Source organism: Nestor notabilis, unplaced genomic scaffold (assembly GCF_000696875.1).
Source record: "Nestor notabilis isolate BGI_N333 unplaced genomic scaffold, ASM69687v1 scaffold3979, whole genome shotgun sequence".
NCBI classification, from domain to species: Eukaryota; Metazoa; Chordata; class Aves; order Psittaciformes; family Psittacidae; genus Nestor; species Nestor notabilis.
The window spans coordinates 62,623-83,075 of NW_009943963.1; the positions used below are offsets into that span (position 1 = coordinate 62,623).

The following is a 20,453-nucleotide window of genomic DNA, read 5'->3' on the forward strand; positions in this document are numbered from 1 at the left end:
CCTTTCATTTCCAGCAGCATTTGCATTTCAGTGAGACTCACCTGCTATTTGCAAAGACAGCTAGGAGAATTAGAATAATGACTTTGATTGCTTTCAAGTAATTCTAGCTTCCTAATCATTTCTGAAAATCTCGACTTCAAAATGTCAGAGGTAACCAGCACCCGTTGTGTTAGGAGGAGGAGTGGATTACTTTTTTCATGGACCTTTGTTTAAACAGAAAGCCTCTACGCAGTTGTTTGAAACAGATCGATGGTGATTAAAAAAAAGGGTTTTTTAAAAATTGTTTTTATTATTAATAAACGTAACAAAATATTTTGCATCTCAAAAACCAAATTGTTTAGAATAGATCTTGATTTGCTCTTTTGAGTAAATTTTCTCAGGTGTAAGACAAAGAAAGTTTCTTGCTGTATTATTTTTTCTTCTTTTTTTTCCTGTCTTTTTTTACTCCCTGTTCTAGAAATATATTGCGCTGTTTCCATTTATTTCCACTTATTTCTGCAGTACAGCTTGCAGATGTAGCTAAATTAATTATGTATCTAAAGTCAGGATTCTCTGATGAGCAAAGTACAGTATTTTGGATCTCACAGTTTCTTCGGAAGGTGACCTCCTAGGGGTGCTGTCCAGGGACCCTTAGAGTTAAAGAAACTTAGTTTCCAAAATAAGACACTAAAGTGCTTCTGCAAAAGGGGAGGTAGTAAGTGGGGAGGAAAAAAATGCATATTACTTTAGAAGCAGTTGCAGCATTAGGCAGTGTTTTTCAGAAAAAAATATTCAGTTAAATATGAAGTAAAAATGTTCTGTCATTGTATAATCTAAAAAGACAACGAGAAATATTCTGTAATAGCTAATAATTGACATAATAAATTAATATTTGAAAGTTTTATTTGATGGGTTGAAAAACCCTGCCATAAACTGTTGTCCACAAACAGCATTCAGTCACAGGTCTTCAAGGAGATAAATGGTATTAGAAGATGAATATTTAGCAGGCTGGGTCTTAAAGAAGAGTGTCAGAAGTAGCCTACATTTATGAAGATACAGAACATGGGATCAAGCTAGCTGTCCTTACGTTTATGCAGGCAGTTAGGCAAACACCTGCTGGTATCCAAAATAAAAAAAACCTATTGGTAAGTTTTTCCTCTAGGTTTTTAAATGATTTTGAGTTATGTTTCTGTCACACCTGTGTGCATTACATGCACTGCCTAATCAGAAAAAGGAGTCAAGAAAAGTTCTGAGAAGCTGTTCTTTGTCCACAGAGCCACTATGTGATGACGTTTGCAAGACTGTGATAGCAGGGGCAGTGCTGCTGTCCTTCATCATCTCTGTGCTGCTTTCTTCCTATTTCATCCATCGTTACCACAAGAATTCTCCGAAGCCACCTATTGCCTCTGCAGAAATGACGTTCCGGCGCCCAGCCCAGTCCTACCCCATCAGTTATTCTTCCACTAATGTCCGCCGGCCTTCTTTAGATTCTATGGAGAACCAGGTGTCCGTAGACACCTTTAAAATACCAGTAAGCCTGATGTCATTTTGCATGGTTTCTTTTGATGTCTGTCTTGTTTCTGAAGAATGCTGTTTATGCGTGCAGCAAATGTTACAGAAATGCAGTCTGGTCATAGAAATACCCAACTCAAAAAACTAAATTGGAAATCACAGGCAGGGAACTGAAGATACTTGATGAGTAATCGGATAAACCATATAATCTACTCTCTGAGGCCAGTATATTCTTCCACTTTTGTTATGTTTTAATATATCATCTTAGACATCTTAGGTCTAATTCGAGACGATGTTTTTTTCCTAAATGTAACTCTGCATTTGACAGTAGTGGGGTTTTACTTTAACATTGTCCAATTACAAATTAATAGGTTCGTACATACACAAGTTGGTAGTCTCTCTGATAAGCCATAGTACTACAACAAGGTTAAGTTTAAAACAAAACCAAAAACCCTGCTGAGATCTGTTCAATCTGTTCCTGATTTCTGATCTGTAGGTGTCAGTTGGAGTGGGATTTTTACCCACATTTGAAGTTTTTTTGCCCTGTCATACCTTTAATCTAGTTTCTTCTTTGTTGGATCATATACTACCCAGGATGCCTGCCAGCTAGTAGAGAAATACTGCCACCTTATATGACGCATAGCAAGATGAAATCTATATGAATTTTAGATAGTGAGGTCTTCACAGACCTCGTGCTCAGTTTGTTTAAATTTCTTGTCTGGTTTATACGTCTGTCATCATTTTTCAGCTCTAAGGCTTAATAACACTAATTTTGTAAGAGGAGGATTGTTGCCTCTGATGAATTCTTAAGGGGAAGCCTTATTCCATGAGTAAAACGGATTTATTTCTCTGTGAAGTCCAAGGTCACATACTCCTAGTTACTCTGTAGGCAAGCATTTATGCTGTATCACTTCATCTTTCATGTGTACTCTATTTTCCAGACCTGCAAATGTAATCCATTGTCCATAGACTACATGTGCAGCCTGTTTTGAAGGTGTTTTCAAGGTAGTGGAAAACTCTTGCAAAATACCTAGAGTTTCAGAAGCTTTTTTCAGATTACACTGAGATTGATAAAAAGAGCAGCTGAACATTGCATACTGCAGTGTACTTATTCCTAAAGAACGGGCTCCTACTGAACATTAATGCTTCGAGTGTGGCTAGCCATTGCTTTTCTTGCTTCATCTTATCAGGTTCCTTTTCTCTCCTGCAGGAAGATCCAAAATGGGAATTCCCTCGGAAGAACCTAGTTTTGGGCAAGACTCTTGGAGAAGGAGAATTTGGAAAGGTTGTCAAGGCAACAGCATTCCGACTCAAGGGAAGGGCTGGCTATACCACTGTCGCAGTGAAAATGTTAAAAGGTACATTTCCATCTGGGTCTGAAATTATTTGAAAACCTTTTGTTGTAACCTCTGAATGGATTTTAAGAGGGGGTAGCATGAAAGTAAATGTTAGCTAAAACCAACCAGTGTCACAGGCTTTATTTCTTCCAGCATTCTGTTATATGCTGGCAGATTTCTGACTTTAAGTGCTAGCATCACATTGATCCAGGTAATTTCCACAAGTAATTCTAATTTGTGGTGTCCAAGGAGCCTCTGTCTTAACGTAGCAAATATATTTAATTTTGTTTGGCATTGGTGGAAATACTGCAAGGGTTTGTTACAGCTTCCTGATTTATTTTTTTCCTCTACCCAGTTTTCTTTGACAAAGCTTTTAAAATAAATCATGTTATAATTGCATCAAGAGACAGAACAGACCTATTAAAATACTTTTCTGTTTGAGAATTCCATCTACTTTTATACTTTCTGATCTGCTTTTCAATTACTAGCAGCTCTGCCAAACTGGCATGAATAGCCCAGTGCTGTCTCCTGGCATCTTCAGTTTTCCCTGAGACTCTAAAGCTGAGGAAAACAAAGTATGCCTAGATAATGTTAAGATGATAACATGAGACCTTGAGCTCAACCATTCACTGCTGCTTATAAGGAAAAACATGTCATTATAAGAAAATGTTATACTTCTTACTACCATTTCTATTATATGCAATTAAAAAAAAATAAAACAAACCAAACAAAAAAGAAAAGCCCCAGAACTACATCTGCTGCTACTTGAGAGCAAAGATGCCGTATGTCCCATCGTGTTACCAAATAAATTCATTATGAAGTGCATGTCTGCATTGCAAAAGGTTCAGTGGAGAACAGGTCATATGGAGGAAGTCTAGGAACTAAGTTTTTCAGAAGACTAATTAACTGTTACTTGTAATAGTCAAGTAACAACCTGTATGCAGTTATCAATAGAATAGTCTTAGTTATTATTTCATTTCATATTTATTTGTGCATTCAGTGTCACTGCTTATTCTAGCACATTTTTACCAACAACATGTGACTGAGTTAAGATTCCAAGACATTCAGCTTTCCCTAGCTATTAGTAAGGAAAATTGACAGAATTGATAATGTGAAGGAGTAATCCTTTATTTTAAGCACCTTATTTTAATAAATTGATCTGACATTTACAGTAATACTTCAGGTTCTAATGAATCCCTTTGTAATGTAAATTACAGTGCAGATAGTCACCTGAAATTCCATTTCCCAACTTGACTGCAGAGAATATATGTCATTCTACAAATATTTATCTGTTGTTGTTGGTTTAACTTTACGGTTAACACATGACAACTGAAGTATGAGAAATGCTGCATCAGCCCACAGTGGTCTTTATAACGCTGTCAGGAAGTATAAAGGACAGTTACTTTGGATCAGGCCAACACCACCATTCTTTCCCTGTAACAGGTGCAAAGAGGGTAATTTGTCCAAGTATAAGGGGTTCTATTCTGCCCAGTCTTTGGAAGGGAATGATATGTATACCAGAATGTTAAAGGAGAAAGCCTCTTGCTTATTGCATGAAAATCATCTCCTGTCTGAGCTGTGCAGATGGTCACAGTCTGTGGTTAAGAACAGACTATGGTAGGACTCTCCCTACTTTGTCAACTTGGTGTTAGGTATTGGGGAGGGAACAAGGAGCAGTAAGTAATAGCTGAACCAAAATAGTCTTGGAGCTATGAATGGAGGTTTGAAGGAAGAGAGGCGTATTTTTTTCAGCCCATTATCACTGCTTTTCTCATATGAATTAAATCTGATCTCCTGCATGATGCAAATGTCCTCATTACAATAAAATTAAAGGGGAAAACAAACAAAAAAACCCATCAATAGACATGATTCACAATTTTTAAAAAGAAGGGGCATAAAGCTTCAGAGCTAGTTGTCTCCATTTGTGCATCATTAAAGTTAGTTTCTCCAGCAGACAAACAGGCATGGTACAGGAGGAACTTAGTTCTGTTCTTGCACATGCTACACAGTTCCAGAACTAGAAAAATAGGACTTTCTCACAGGCATTAAGTTGATGCTGATCATTTTTGTTTTAAATAAATATATATTTTTTTGTAGTCCTTACCAGTAGTGAGAGACCATCTTGTATTGCACTCCCTGAAATAAAAGACTCTGAAGTCTGAATGGAGATTCAGACTATAAGATAATATGTGGCACATACAAATGTATACCACTGATGCAAGCACACAGTAGAACAGAAAATATATTAAAAAAAATCACGACCAGGGAAAACTATTAGCACACATATTTTAAAAAGACATGTAAATAAATCTTTTGGTGGTTACAGCCTTTATGGAAAAACATGCAGTACAGTACCAAAGAGAAGCTGAGCTTGCCTTTTATTAGCCTTAAGTAAAGGTGGCCACATATTTGTCAGCTGCCCAGTAATAATACTCAAGGAACTGTCTGCCGGGTTCTGTGTGTCAGAGAGATTAAGGATAAGGTAGAAAAGGGTTATTTCTGACCTGTGGTGTCTCTATAACTAGGAATCTACTTCAAGCCCTAGTGCATTCTAAGAGGAAAACTTGTTAGTCAGAACAATCCTGCAAAAACATAAGACTTGAAAGGCTAAGAAAACCTCTAGGGGCAGTATGTTGTCATGCAATTCCCACTGACACCAGAGAAGCCTGCTTACATGTCTCCCAGTAAAATCAGTCTGAACTGTGCATTTAGCTTCTGAACTCTACATCTCGATGTGTGCTACAAGTGTAAGCTAGTAGTTTAGTGGATTTTTACACTGACAGAAAATGTATTTTTGTCTTTCTTGTTTGATCAACATAAAATCTTGGGTTTCATATGTTTCTGAAGCTTCGACTGCACTGATTCACCCTGAAGAGTTCCTTTAAAACACTAGAAAAGGTCTATAACAATTTCATGGCATCTGCAAGACATTAGAGACTCTGGTCGATTCTTGGCTGACCTACTGGTTCTGTCACCATTTGTATCAGGGCAGAGTAATGATGATTAGACCAGTTTACCAAGCCAGAACAGCAGCAGTCCCATTCACGTGGTTCTGATATGAATGACTGTGGGACAGTGGAGATGGGAAAATTTCTTTCCTGTGGGGAAGTACAGAGTTTTCCAGACTCTTGCTAATTCCAGGATAAACAGTTGATCTCATACTTCAGACGGTACGTAGAAAACTCTTGAGTAATGCTTTCCTAACCACTACTGTGTGTTTGGGCACTTTCTGCAGAAAATGCTTCCCAGAGTGAGCTGCGAGATCTTCTTTCAGAGTTCAACCTTCTGAAACAGGTGAACCATCCTCATGTCATCAAACTGTATGGAGCCTGCAGTCAAGATGGTAAATATTCGAAGCTCTTTATTAAGATGAATTAAAGAATAGTTCATTGATAGGTTTGGACCACTGCTTAATAATTGCTGAGCACCTTTTAAATTTGCTGCTGGCTGAAAAAATTAGGAGATACATAAGAAAAATGATGTTTGAAGGGAAGGGGAAATGCTATTTCAGTGTAAGCATTCTTCCTATGGTTTTCTTCAATACATGTTTTGATTTAAATTTAACCAGTCTACTACCAATTCACTTCCAATGTGTATTTTCATATTATGTTGATGCTCATAAAGTGTTGCTAAATGTGGATGATATTTAACGTTTGAGTTTTCATTATTGTTGTTATTATTCATACTAAACCAATGCTTTGATGCCTGATCCAGGGAGTGAGATCTCCTTTTGGGGAAAGAAACCCACAATCAGTCAAACAAACAAAAGATAACTACAGATCCTTTTATTAAAATATAGATGGATAGTTACACTGATACTCAGTTTTCCTCCTCTGTCACAAAACTATTGTCTGCCTCTTGTTGTAAAATAGTTGCTAAAAGCTGCAGTCATTGAAAGGTATATTTTAAGGGGGGAAAAGTTTCAGATTCATATATTATAAACTGCCAGTGAAGCAAATTTTCATTGTTCTGCGTAGGAACTGATATGAATAGTTTCTGTTCATTTTAAATGAAGTTGCATGGCAACATCCTCTTCCTTTTGCATCTGTAATTATGCAGCCTAAAATCACAGTATGCATATTGCAACCCTGAGCACAGGCCTGCCTTCTTTGCCCCCCCAGTTCTGTTGAAAGTGTCACTTTTAGTTGAGGACAGAGAATATAATTCAGGACTGAGTCATCTCTGTGTCTTAGTAAGGTAATGAACCAGTGGGGTGGGATTCTTCTTTTTTTCCTTTCCAGTACAATGTATTTTTTCATCCCAGAGGAAGTGCATTGTTTCTGAGTCACAGGCTTTTAATAAATATCAAGGTAATTCATTAGTGTATGAGGTGGGAGGGCTTTGATACAGCAGACAAATGTATTTAGCATTAAAGCACTGAGCAGGTATTATTCATGTGGGTAATGGAGAGGAGAAACTAATGGATTGAAATGTCAGAATGTTTCTAAGTGCTCTGAAAAGGCACCTTAAATACAACACTGGAATTAGCAGATGATTTGTGAGGTCGGTGTCACAGACTCCAGAAATGTTTTTTTTTTTAAGTTTCTCTAAGTTAGGGTGTTTCACAGATCTGATTTGTAAGAGGGTTGTCTCTTCTTTAGTCTCAAATTATCTAGGTGTGGGAATACAGGCAAGAGTCTGAATTCTTCTTTGATTTAGGCTGAAGTTCACTCACTTTGTTTAGAGGATGTAAGCTAAAAATATTCTGATTCCGTGGTTGATTCTCTGCTTTTTATGTAAAGGCCAGAGGTGTCTGGACTGTTCAGAACAATGTGTTGATCAGAAGAGGCTTTTTCGGGGGTGGAAAAAACATGGTTATCTGTTAATTGGTTACTTACCAGTGTGTTTGTTTATTTCAGGCCCGCTGTATTTAATTGTGGAATATGCTAAATACGGCTCCTTGCGCAGTTTTCTCAGGGAAAGTCGCAAAGTGGGACCAAGCTATGTGGGTAGTGATGGCAACAGAAATTCAAGTTACTTGGATAACCCTGATGAGAGAGCCTTAACAATGGGAGATCTGATCTCGTTTGCATGGCAGATATCACGAGGGATGCAGTACCTTGCAGAAATGAAGGTAGGGCAGTGTAATAGTGATCTGAGTTTGTCCTTTTGATAGAGAGACATGTCAGCAGTCAGATCCTTCACAAGAAGCATAAACACTATTGTTGGTTTCTTCCAAAAGCTTGTCCATCGTGATTTAGCAGCCAGGAATGTATTGGTGGCAGAAGGGCGCAAAATGAAGATTTCTGATTTTGGCCTCTCCCGTGATGTATATGAAGAAGATTCATATGTCAAGAGGAGTAAGGTACAGTGCATATTAAAAATGGTAGTGGGAATTATTACCTAATCTAGAGAATGAATTTATACTGCAGGATTTGAGCACAGAAGAAAAAGATAATAGCTATTTTTTATTAACTTAGAATAATTGCTCTATTTTAAAAGAATTAAAATGAGGTTGAAGCAAAATTATGAGTTTAGTCAGTGGGACAGTAATATATATTTATATATATGTATGCAAAAGATATGTTTAAGTCACCATTACCTCCTCCAAATCTTTTTGGTGACTTTCCAACAAAACCAATTTATGTTTAATATGTAGACGTTAAAAGTTAAAGGAGGGTCACTATGATGATTAAAGCCTTGGAGCATCTGACATGCAAGGAGAGGCTGATACAGCTGTGTTTGTTTAGCCTGGAGAAAACAGGGCTCAGGGGAAACTTGCTGATGAGAGGGAATAAAGCCAACAAAGCCAGGCTCTTCTCATTGTGGCCCAGTGACAGAACAAGAGGCAATGGGAGCTGTATTAAATATGAGTAATTCCATTTAAAGAGAAGAAAAAAAAACATTTTTACACTAACAGTGATCGAACATTGGAACAGGCTGCCCAGAGAATCTCCATGCCTGGAGATGCTCAAAACCTGGGTAGAAGTAGTGTCAAGAAATGTGCTGTGGCTGACCCTCCTCTGAGGTCCCTATCTGCCTCAGCAGTTCTGTGATCCTGTGCAGGGTTGCAAGACAATATGTAAAGAGCAGGATGAGATCCATTGTTTTTTCAAAAGCAATGTGCCAAACATGCTGTACTAAATTGTTTCTTTTTCTTAAGGCTTGAGACTTCACACAGGATGATTAAAAATAGCATGTTTCGTTAACATATATACCAAAGAATGACACCTTTTTTTCATTGCAGGAGCTTTTAACCTTTTTACAGGCAGAGGGTAGCCCAATTATAAATGAGGTTTATTCAGTTCCTCATCACACTGCTTGAAAACACAAACAAAAACCGTCACCATTTTTCTCTGACTCTTTTCCTATTTATAATTAAAAACATAAACAAAAAATTCCCAAGGAGTTGGAAAAAAAAAAAGGCAGACAATTTCTATAAAGATCTTAATTTCAGGAATTACTACATCTATGCAGAAGACTTGAAGCCCTCGTATAAATACTTCCAAAAGTATGAAAGATACTGAATCTTAATCAAAATGGTTCAAAATCACACGTTGGGGTAGATGAGGAGCTAATGATACCTGCCAGAGGTTATTTAAAGCAATTCCTTGCCACAGTAAATTGTTGTCAGGTGCCTAGATACAGTTCTGTCTGCTCAGTGCTCACGGCAGGATTCAGGATATAACACTTCATCTGTAGCTCTGTGCAAAGGAAATACGATGGAAAGATGAGTTGTTGAATCATATTGCTATCTCCCTGAAAAGAAACACTTGAGCATAATAACTTTGAGATTACGAAGTTAAGACTTGTCATTTATTTATTCTTGTAAAAAATACTGTTGAATATAGCGAGCCAAATCCTACTTTCTGCCTGTTTGTATCCACCTGTCACTGACATCAGCAGAACTTTTACAAGTCAGACCCAGGCCAGACACTACTTTCTATTGACTCTTCCTAAGATGAGTAGTGTTGGTTCAGCTCCTTCTGTGACTTAATATGAAAGAGTTGCCAACAGATTTTTTTGTGTGTGAGTGTGAAAATGTTAGAATTTTATGAAAAGATTTCCATAAATACTGTGAATTTTCAGTTTAACTTTCCCTGTTTTTTTCAGGCCAGTTTTTTGTGAATGTTTCATAAGTCAAAGTAAGTTGGAAAGGGAAAAAAACTTTTGGAAGGCATGATCATATGTAAAAGAGCTTTGCCACATTCATTTAGCTGTCTTCTGATGTATGTGTTGCACATTGATCTATACCAGTTGCTCTGTATTTTAAGAATGATGCATTACATAAAGGTAGTTTCATTTTATTTGGCAGGGTGTTAACGCACTGAATGGGTATTTTCTCTTTACTTCTGAGACACTTGTCACTGTAGTATTATTCAGAGCCTAAGAAGCCTAACTAGCATCTGTCTGCTTGCATAGGGAAATAGGGAAAAGAAAAAAATAACAAGGAAAAAAGATAAGTTTCAAATCCCTCTGAAACAGTTGTTGCATATATAAATATATATATGAATTTCATGAGAACAAGTAAGTCATGAATCCTGCTGATGTTTTGAAGGTTATGAAACATGTTGGAAATTTTGCAAAGCTAGATTTTCATTACTATCTGGGGCAAATTTCTCAGATTTTATCACTGACTTTCTGCCAGTGGAAACTACCAACTTGTAGATTCAATTTAGTAACAAGTAACTGAATATGACTGTCCAGGTACAGTTCTGAAACTAAATATATCTTAACATACAGGTGCTTCCATTTATGTGTCATCCCTGATACAAAAAAGATAACTCTTCGTCTTTAATCGTCATTCCCCATCATTTTTGCATTTATGTATTTCCCAAAAGGAATGGAAAGGTAGATATTTATGTTTGAAGAATTTAACTCTTTGGATGAAGCTATTCTAGTTTAAACTGGTGACTGCCTGGAAAAAAAACACCTCATTGCACGTTAGATTACTGAAGTGTGCGGAATGAAATAAATGAGTGAATTTAAAAACTCTTATAGTTGTTCTCCTCACTGTTTTTCTTACGAAATGCCAAATCATTCAGTCCATTGGAAAATACTAGAGTACAGATAGAGTATCTGTTACAGTTTTGAAGATAAATACCTTGGTTTTCCACTTGGAAACTTGATTTTCTGACCAGTAGTTATATGTTGCCTTTTTTTCTCCTAGGGTCGAATACCTGTTAAGTGGATGGCCATAGAGTCCCTATTTGATCACATCTATACAACACAAAGTGATGTGTAAGTGTAAATTCTTGCATTCTTTATGGTTTATGTACTTGTTTAGGGAGATGAGGGAGGAAACACAAGGTACATAGGAGCCAAAGCTGTTATTCTTACACAGAGACATGAAGAACACAGACTGGATGGCACCATTTGATGGCAATGATATGCAAGATTTTTGCTGTTGAGTTAAATCTGAAGAAAATATTATCATCAGAGGCATTTAGGTACACTCAGCAGAGGTATTTAAGTACAATCAGGTAAAATTTAGGTACAAGGATTGGATCTGTTCATGTGACATGGTTGCCTGTGAATTGACACAAATTATTATTCTTTGCTAAAGATAATTGTCATACCTGAACATCCAGTTCCTGTTCTTCACTTGTCTGTAACACTTGCTGGCAGATAAGGAATGGGTTGGCAAGAAAGGAAGAAGAATTTAATGCCTGCCCTAACTTCTGTTGATTTCAGTGACAGAACTTCAATTAATTTTAATGACAGCTACCTTAGACCTTAGGGGAATAGTCTGGTTCCAGTGCCAAGATACAAGTTCATTTGCATGATTAGGAAAACAGAGATCCTGAAGATAGCTATGCTCCTATCTCCACCTGGGATGATTAGGTGGCAGCTGAGCTGTTTTCTCATCTGATAAGCAAGGAGCCAGGCAGAAGATGCGTATGTATACATTTAACTCAGGATCAGATGCTTTTATTTCTTTCTCTCTGGGATGAATGATGGTTGTGACTGATCACCAGGTAGACACTAAAACTAAATATTATTTATTTAGGAGGAAAACCTTTAGGAAACTGCAAAAGCAGCAGTACTTATGCCTGATTTTCAGCTAGGTAGCATTTTGGGTGGCAGTTTGATACCTTCAATATTTCCCTTTGAAAGAGGATCTGGCAAAATTAAGGTTTTCATTAAACTCAAAGATAAGACATGCCAATCACAATGCCATTTCACAATGACATTTCACTTTGGGGAAGAAAACACTTTGATAATAACAGTATGTGCAAATAGAACCTTTGGATTTGTACTTCCAAAATTATTTATATTCACTTTTTACACTTTTCTCTGCAGGTCAGAGCAGTTCTAGTGAAACAGAATATCTTGCTTGCCTTGGAAATTCCTTACAAGAATAATTTCTAAAATGTTTTCATTTATCTTGTTTCATTTGGAGTAAGAAAAGAAAAAAGATTGGGGTAATTGTTGGGACAATGTCACTTTTGCTTGGGTCTACTTACAGGTTTTCCTGGGTCTCTTTTTATGCTCTTCCAAGTATCCGTATGCTGACCTGCTTCTCTAGAATGATTTTTTCCCAGAGAATTGTTACAATTCTTTAAAAAACTTCTTAGCATATTTTTAATTTCTTCATTTTCTGCAAAATAGATTTATCACTGTGGTTTGGGGCCAGAACAGATTGTGTTGTCATGTAACTGCCCCTTCTTTGATTGTTGATTGATCTTCTGGATCCAGTACTGTTCTTGTCTGTTTGTTGTCTTGATTGGCTGCTATTAAGCCCAGGAGCCCATCTTGTGTGTGTGTGACACAACACCATGCAGAGATTGCCCAGCTGGCTGGCATCAAGAAAGATAGCTCAGAGCCCTGGGCAGCATGCTGGTGCTGTGTAGCTTTACTGATTCCCCGATCTGAATTAGTATCTCTGTGTAAAGCCATGCTATGCTGATTTACCAGATTTCTTGGAGATGCATCAGGTTTTCTTAACAGAGCACTGCATTGTGCTTTGTAGGTCTGCTTCACTAGAGTGGTATAAAAAGGTCTAAATATCTACCACACTTTGACTCACTGGTGAGGTCACCTTCACTGTTTGTGTCATTATGCATGAAGTAATCTGAGAGTGTTACATAGCAGCTCCTAATTTAGCCAAGTCCCTACAGGACAGTACTGAGACAGAGACAGAGTTGGAAAGCAAATCCTCTGCAGCGCCAGGTTCCAGGTTTGAACAGCAGCAAACTGATAAATGAAGTAATTTTTTTTTTCAGCACTGATTAGATAATTAGATAATTAAAGTAACTGAAAATACTATTTTATGAATATTCTTCGATTTTTTTGTAGCGCTGCAGTTATATTTTAGGAGAATGTATATATAAATATACAACAATTCCAATATGGTCTTTTTTTCTGATACTTGGTTTCTGTTTTCCAGTCTCTTCCTTCTAAAGGCTTTCTGTATAGTTAGCAGTTAGCAGAGCCTAACAGCAGTACCAACTGCCAGCATTTACAAAATCTCATTTTTGCCTCAGAGGTCGATGACATCAGTGGAAAGTTAGCCTGCTGTCTTCCTTTTCACATATTTTTCCTTCCTAGCTTTTTGTGATCTCATTTTTATTCAGCAAAATACATAGCACAATGGGAAATTTTTCATCTCCCATTCCTCCTCCCATAGTTCTTAATTTGTATAATGATTTGGAAGCATTGCAGCATTCTACAGCATTCTGTTCCAATATGTTGTTTCACTAAACAGCATTAATGAAGAAATTATTCATCTGATCCATCCTTCCATATTCTGTAAAATTCCTCTTAAACAGAAGAGGAGTATTTTAAAAATCTGCCATGCTACAAAGTTTACTTGAGTTAATCATGGACAGAATTATAACCTGATGGCAGAGCATAATTGGCTTCAAAAAGGGTATGAGGAGGTATATTAATAAAGTATATGAAAATGCTATAAATATTCATAAGCTTTCAAGAAAGTGCAGAGTGATTAAAAATTAATTCAATGAATGGCATGAGGGAAAAATTCGGCAGCATACTACTTAGGAGTGAGTAAGACTCACTTTGGCTTTTCTGCCCATTTTGGAAGTTTTTATTGCTGTACTTTTGGGTTACCATTGTTCTTTAAAATGTGAGAAGCACAAGTGGAATGTAGTCAGACAGGAGATGAGGTTTGTGGCTAGCTTTTTGAGGTGGAATTTTCAAAGGGAATAACACACTGCTGTTTGGTTTGGCAGTAGGTGTGCAACACTTCCTAAAATCTTCTTAAAAGTGGAGTTTTGACAGAAGTTACCCAGTGATGAGAACACAAAAGATATAATTTGTCATGAACTGTATATAATTTTGCTTGTAGATGCATCCCATTGTGTATTCTGTTTGAGTGAAACAGTGCTATCTAGTTTCCTTAATTTTGAACATCCAAATTTTGGCAATTCTGTCAGTTGAGCAGATTTGGAGTAATTTGTAGCTTCTTTGTGTCTCAAAAAAGCCTTCCCCTAAAGAAAGAAAAACATTTTTGCATCTCTTCTCCTGGCCTACCCTCCAAAACCAGACTAGTTTAATCTATCTAAATATTTCCAACCCGTTGAGTAAGGTCTTTTTGTTTGAGCTCATCAGTAATGTAGGTTACAAAAAACTCTCTATTTCTTCTGTTCGTTTCAGAAATCAATGTCTTCTGTTCTATGTTAAGCTATATTTTAGGCATTTGGTATTTGCAGAATAAATTATTTCCTCTTCTTCATCAACTCTAGGAAGAAAATTAAGTCCTGAACCATTGAAATGGCCTAACAGAGCAGCTGAAATTAAAGGTGCTGAAATGAACATATAAAGAAGCACAACCTCATAGTCAAGACAACAAACCAGTTCCTTGGTAACTGGTTGAGCCAGTCTGTGTAAATTTAGACACTTCTTAAGAGGACTATAAGAGCCAATTAGGGAGGTTAGACTCCCTAAGGTGCTAAGGGAGGCACCTCCAGGAGCCTTTGGACTGGACAACCATGGGAGGGACTTTCTCTTTCTGCTGTCTAGACAATATGGGCCTTCCCAGGATACAGTTAGCTTTTGTCAGTGGATGAAAGAGGGGTATGCCTTATCTCTACTCTCTTGGTTGCTAGCCTTTTTAATGAATGATATTTGGGAACAAAGATGGCCCTGTATACATCTGTAGAGCTTCTCTGGCTCAGCAATGTCTTGAATTTGGTTGGATTCTCAAGATTTGTTGGGTGAAAGCCATACTAAGCTCTTGAAATCTACCACTCTAAGTAAAAGCTCATTTCTTCTTTTTCAGATGGTCATTTGGAGTTCTGCTATGGGAGATTGTAACTTTGGGAGGAAATCCCTACCCAGGTATTGCTCCTGAAAGACTCTTTAACCTCCTAAAAACAGGCTATAGAATGGAGAGACCAGAAAACTGCAGTGAAGAAATGTAAGTAGCTCTTGATCTGATTAGATTTATAAACATCTCTTGAATAAATATATTAAAAAAAAAAGTTTTAAATAAATACCATATAAATACTATAAATACTATTTTTTGTTTGTTTCGTTTCAACAGGGAATAAGACTTTATTCCTCAAACATGTATTACATCATTGATAACTAGTAAGTTAGGCAAGCTGACCATGACTGAGTTTCTTTTTTTATTCAAGCCACATCATGGTTTTCTGACTGGTTGAGATTGTTTTACTCAGAAATTTTTTGACAGCCTTTGAGAGCCCACTTTAAGGACCATTTTTCTTAAACTGCATTCTCTGCTTTACCCAGTCAAGTAAGAAAGAGATCATGGATGAGGGCGAAAAATGAAGTGCTTTTCAATAGCTCACTGTAGTTCTTGTAGCCAACTACTTCCACAATTAGAGCAATTCTGTGACTAGATCACTTAGTCCTGAAAACACTTGAGCTAGAAAAAGTAATATGAATGGCACAGATTGGAGATTCACATTCACATTCAGAACTTGGCCAGTATCTGTCTGATAGTCACTCAACTCCAAGACTTTAATTCTGCTTCCTTCAGTTTCCACACTGTATGCTGTAGAAGGTAGTTGAAGATAGAATAAGAACAGATATAATCAAAATAACAGTAAGAACAGTAATCAAAATGATGTTATTTTGTGCAAATAGGTTAGTCTTTGCTTTGAAGAAAAGTTTACAGAAACTTTTCAGAATTTAAACAGATGAAGTACAAAATTCTACTTTCAGATATAACAGCAGACTTTTTCAGGTTTGAGGGATGCACATCAGTGATGATACACACTTTTCTTCAAAGTCACATGCAAAACAAATCAATTGGGAATCTGGCGCACCGCCTACATGAGGCCGGTCCTTTCGAGGAAGTGAAAATAATGAAAGAAATCTAAGATTGCAGTCCTTTAAGGACAGCCCAAGTGCATCATCATTTAAACTCATAGGCACTCATGACAGTAAAAGCCCATTCTTGTGAATGTCGGTTATTGATTCAAGGAATGTTTGATAGAACACACAACAAAGATTGATGTACTTATGAATAGCCTTCATACCACAGTTCAACTTCAGTACCCTAAATTATTTGAGCAGAAGCATGACCCACTTTTAAGAATAACTATTTGTTTTTTGTTTTTTGTTTTTTCACTTTGTGGTGGGTCACAGGTACAACCTAATGTTACGCTGTTGGAAGCAAGAACCTGATAAAAGACCAACATTTGCTGAGATCAGCAAGGAACTAGAGAAAATGATGGTGAAGAGTAGGGTAAGTGTGGGAAGGCATGAGGTTTTGAAAGTTTTTTCTGGTCACCTGAACTTGAATATGTAGAAATAATGATTGATTGATTGATTGATTTATTAAAAAAGCTGAGTAGTTTACTTTTCATCAATTTTTAAGCACATACCTAGTTTCTTCCAAATACATTCAGCTTTTTGAGAGCAGTATTACGTTATATAGTGGCTTTGGTAACTTCAGCCCTAAATGCAGACGAGTTATCCTTAATCGCTTTAACTGTCTTAAATAACTGTAGGAAGCCTAGAACAAGAAAAAAATGTGGTATTTCCTCGAGCCTTATTTAGTTATGTGGTGACAGCAACAGAGATACAAAAGCTGTATAATTCCATCTGAGTTACTTTAAAACTATTATAATCCTGTATAGACTTCCTTTGAATGAATGGATGCTAAGGTCTAAAAATAAGTCCAAGGTGCCTATATCTGTAAAATATATACATACCTACTTGCACATAAACACATTTAATTATTAAAAATAGTAAAAAATAGTAGTTACAGGAAGGGGAACAGTTACAGATGAAAACCAGGAAATACCAGATTTGAGAATGCGATGGTATTTACACTGTTTGCAAAAAAGACTAATCAGCAAATGCGAACACTTTTGCTCAGAATGTGAATGTAAAAGTAAGTTCTAAATAAAAAATGGAAGGGTGAAAGGTCTAGGCTATACGTTAAATCACTCCGACTTGTACTGCTAACTTATAGCTGCTGAGAACCAGTATGCAAACGATCTGCATGTCCAGTGGCAGACTTGTAATACAGAGCTTGGCAAGTTTTCTGAAATTCTCACCATAATTAAGACAAAGCAAATCCAAAATAGAGCTTGAGTAATTAGTCATTCTTCTTGCCTTTCTGAATGAAACATTCTGAAGATTCTTCAGTTTATAAAATTGGGTAACTTAATCATAGAATAGTTACTTTACATTTTTAAAGTTTCATTTTGGTAAATTTCCAAGGAAAAGCCATTTGAAAAGGAAAAAGTGTATTTTAGATTAGTTGAAATGCTTCACATTTGTTTTTTGTATCAAAGCAATTCAGCAGCATTGATGAAAACCTACAAATTCATGTGGTTGACCTAAATATTTAGTTTTAGAACAACGGCATCAGAAGTTTTATTTGGCAATATTTACACAGCTAATTTTATACATGATTATGTAATAGCTTTTGTAAAAATGATGAGAAGATCTGAGTACCTTATCCTTTAATCACACATATGTATCTATGTATTTCAGGCATGCATATGTATTAGGCATAACAAACTGAAGGTCAAACAAATCAGTTAGCACAGCACTTTAACTTCTCACTTATTTTACTGATGTGCAGAATTAAGTAAGGCAAGTATTAATATGTCTGCAGCATGTCTAGTGTTCTGGCAAATCAGATACTTCCAAAGATGCTATGGTTGCAGAAAGGAAAAGCCTATTCAGGTGCCAGAGGTACTATCAAAAGACAAATGCAGTGAGGTCTGTAGTTACTTGTGTTGAGGGTACCAGATGTACATAATAGCCTTTATACCCAGCAATACTGCCACGTATGTTAACCCAGCTTTTTCTGTGTTCACTTCTTAGGACTACTTAGATCTTGCAGCTTCCACACCTTCTGATTCCTTACTTTATGATGATGGGCTCTCAGAAGAGGAGACACCTCTCGTGGACTGTAATAATGCTCCCCTCCCTCGAACCCTCCCTTCCACATGGATTGAAAACAAACTCTATGGTAGAATTTCACATGCATTTACTAGATTCTAGCAACAGAAAAAAAAAAAAAAGATTTTTCTTCTGCACTGTTCTCAGACTCTGTAACCGCATTACAGTGTTTCTTGTCTGAATGAAGCCAATCAAAATTTGCTTGGAAGCTTCTTTTTGGGTTCTTTCATTTGTTTTTAATTTTGGTAAATGTCAAAGTTTGCATCAGGATCATCCTTTAGTCGTTTTGCAGCTGTGTTTAAAATAAACATTTTTAAAAGGATGTGAAAATAAGTAAAATGACTAGATATCATACAGTAAAAGAAAAAAAAGATCAGGGACGTAATCTCAGGGGAAATATAAAATGCTAATGAGTATCTAATTCAGCTGTCCTATTGGGGGAGGCTAGGAACATTGGAAATATGTTAGATTCTGCATGTCTAATTTAAGCAATAGATTTTTTTTTTAAAATACTGTTTTTTGCCACAGCTCAGTTACAGGACCCATCTGCAATATTTTTTTGTTTATCAAGATGGATTTCTAAATTTCAGCTGCTGTTAATGTGTTCTGGATCCATAAGCTGAAATGTCTATTTAATGTATCATAGAATGAAACCAGATTATATATACAGAAAGTAGAAATACTGTATATAAGTATTATATACAGACTAAATTGACATGTAAAGTCCTTTGAATATTGAATTAACAATTGTCATTTTGAAAATACACTCAGCTGTTTTCACGTCCTTTGATTTATTATGAAAATGTCAGTACTAAACCTTGATTGAATGATGTAGCAAGTGTTTTTAAAAAGAACATATGCTTTCATATTGTGATGGTGAGATGGACAGTAAAAATGGTTCTTGCCAAAACTCCTACATTTTGTCTCCTGATTAAATACTCTACATGTTTTTAGATACTTATTAACATCACAGATACTTTTTTCATTCTTCAAGCAGTATGACTTTTGAAAAGTTGGATCTTTTAGCTTAAAAGTTGCCATTAATACATGGCTTTGGGTCTATTTTTGATCTATACCCTAGTTTTAATTTTCTTTAATAGGTTCCCCCAACACGTTCACTTTGGGGCACTTAGTGGCCAGATTGTTAAAAGAATGCAATAACAGGAAAAGTTGCCACCAAGGCCAATGGCAGATGCTGAATGCTTAATAAGCAACAAAATCAGATTCCTGCTTTTGAAAATCTTGACCCTGGTGTGGTTCTCTGCTTGTACAGCTGAATCAACATGGTGCTAAGCACTCTGCTTCCATGTTGGTGATCACTTGTGCTTAAACTGAGAAGGAGTTACTGGACTCAATGCAAATAGTTACATGCCTGAAATACAGGTTTAAAAGCTGAATCAAGACAAGAGTGCTCAGGACTTTGTTGAACTTTACTCAGCTGTGCTACTGGGATTTCCTAAAATTAAGCAGGGGATCCCTGGTGAGGGAATGAGAGAGTCCCTAAAACCTCACTGAAGCCAAAGGAAAGGTGCCCATTTAAGTAAATAGAAATACTCTCAGCCATTGGAATAGACTTTGGATCCTGTCCCAAATAGGTTTATTAATTCTTGGAGCACTTCCTGTACAGCAAGAACTTCCTCTTGCAAAGCAGTATATTGCTACATGATTGTTAGAAAATAATAGAAAGTTGGAGGCTTATCAGAAGAGAAGTTACTAGCTTTTCATTATGTGCATGTGCATGCACACACACAATTTTTTATCAAGTAAGCACTTTATTTTTTCAGGGGTTTTGCCTGCATTTGAATTTGTGCTCCAGGGGTTTTGAAACATCATTTATATGAATTGATTTGGGACAAAATCCAGTGGACTGGCTTAAAATATTGAAGGGAGTTTTGCCAAGGGCCTTACTGTCTGCACATGAAGTTATGGTTCTTCAGTGCAGAAAAAATTATCTGTTTTCATTTTTAGGCATGTCATACCCGAACTGGCCTGAGGAGAGCCCCGTTCCACTCACAAGATTCGATGGCACTAACTCTGTGTTTTCAAGATATGCAAATGATAGTGTATATGCTAACTGGATGGTTTCACACTCAGCGGCAAAATTTATGGACAAGTTTGATAGCTAAAATTTTCTTTGTGAAAGGTAATGGACTCCTGAGGGGAACAAAGATGCAAAGAATGGAAAGTCCATTGGCTCGTTCTTTGTACAATTAACAGCCAACTTTTAAATTGGCAAAACCTTTTATTGGTAGTTTCTAAAGTGTGTTATTCATGCTGAAGACTAGAATTGGTGATTTCCCCATTCAGAAAACATATCAAGCTGGATAAGAGTTG

At 36.6% G+C, this 20,453-nt stretch overlaps 1 protein-coding gene across 1 annotated transcript in view; it reads left to right on the forward strand.

Moving 5' to 3' along the window:
- RET (ret proto-oncogene) overlaps positions 1 to 18,339 on the forward strand; it is a 35,937-nt gene extending 17,598 nt beyond the window's left edge. The window contains exons 10-18 of the mRNA XM_010022197.1: positions 1,254 to 1,510; positions 2,702 to 2,849; positions 6,064 to 6,171; positions 7,688 to 7,902; positions 8,011 to 8,133; positions 10,939 to 11,009; positions 15,013 to 15,150; positions 16,347 to 16,446; positions 18,042 to 18,339. Coding sequence (XP_010020499.1) covers positions 1,254 to 1,510; positions 2,702 to 2,849; positions 6,064 to 6,171; positions 7,688 to 7,902; positions 8,011 to 8,133; positions 10,939 to 11,009; positions 15,013 to 15,150; positions 16,347 to 16,446; positions 18,042 to 18,221 — 1,340 coding nt within the window. The 3' untranslated portion in view covers positions 18,222 to 18,339. The remainder of the gene's footprint in view (positions 1 to 1,253; positions 1,511 to 2,701; positions 2,850 to 6,063; positions 6,172 to 7,687; positions 7,903 to 8,010; positions 8,134 to 10,938; positions 11,010 to 15,012; positions 15,151 to 16,346; positions 16,447 to 18,041) is intronic.
- Positions 18,340 to 20,453: the final 2,114 nt, after the last annotated feature.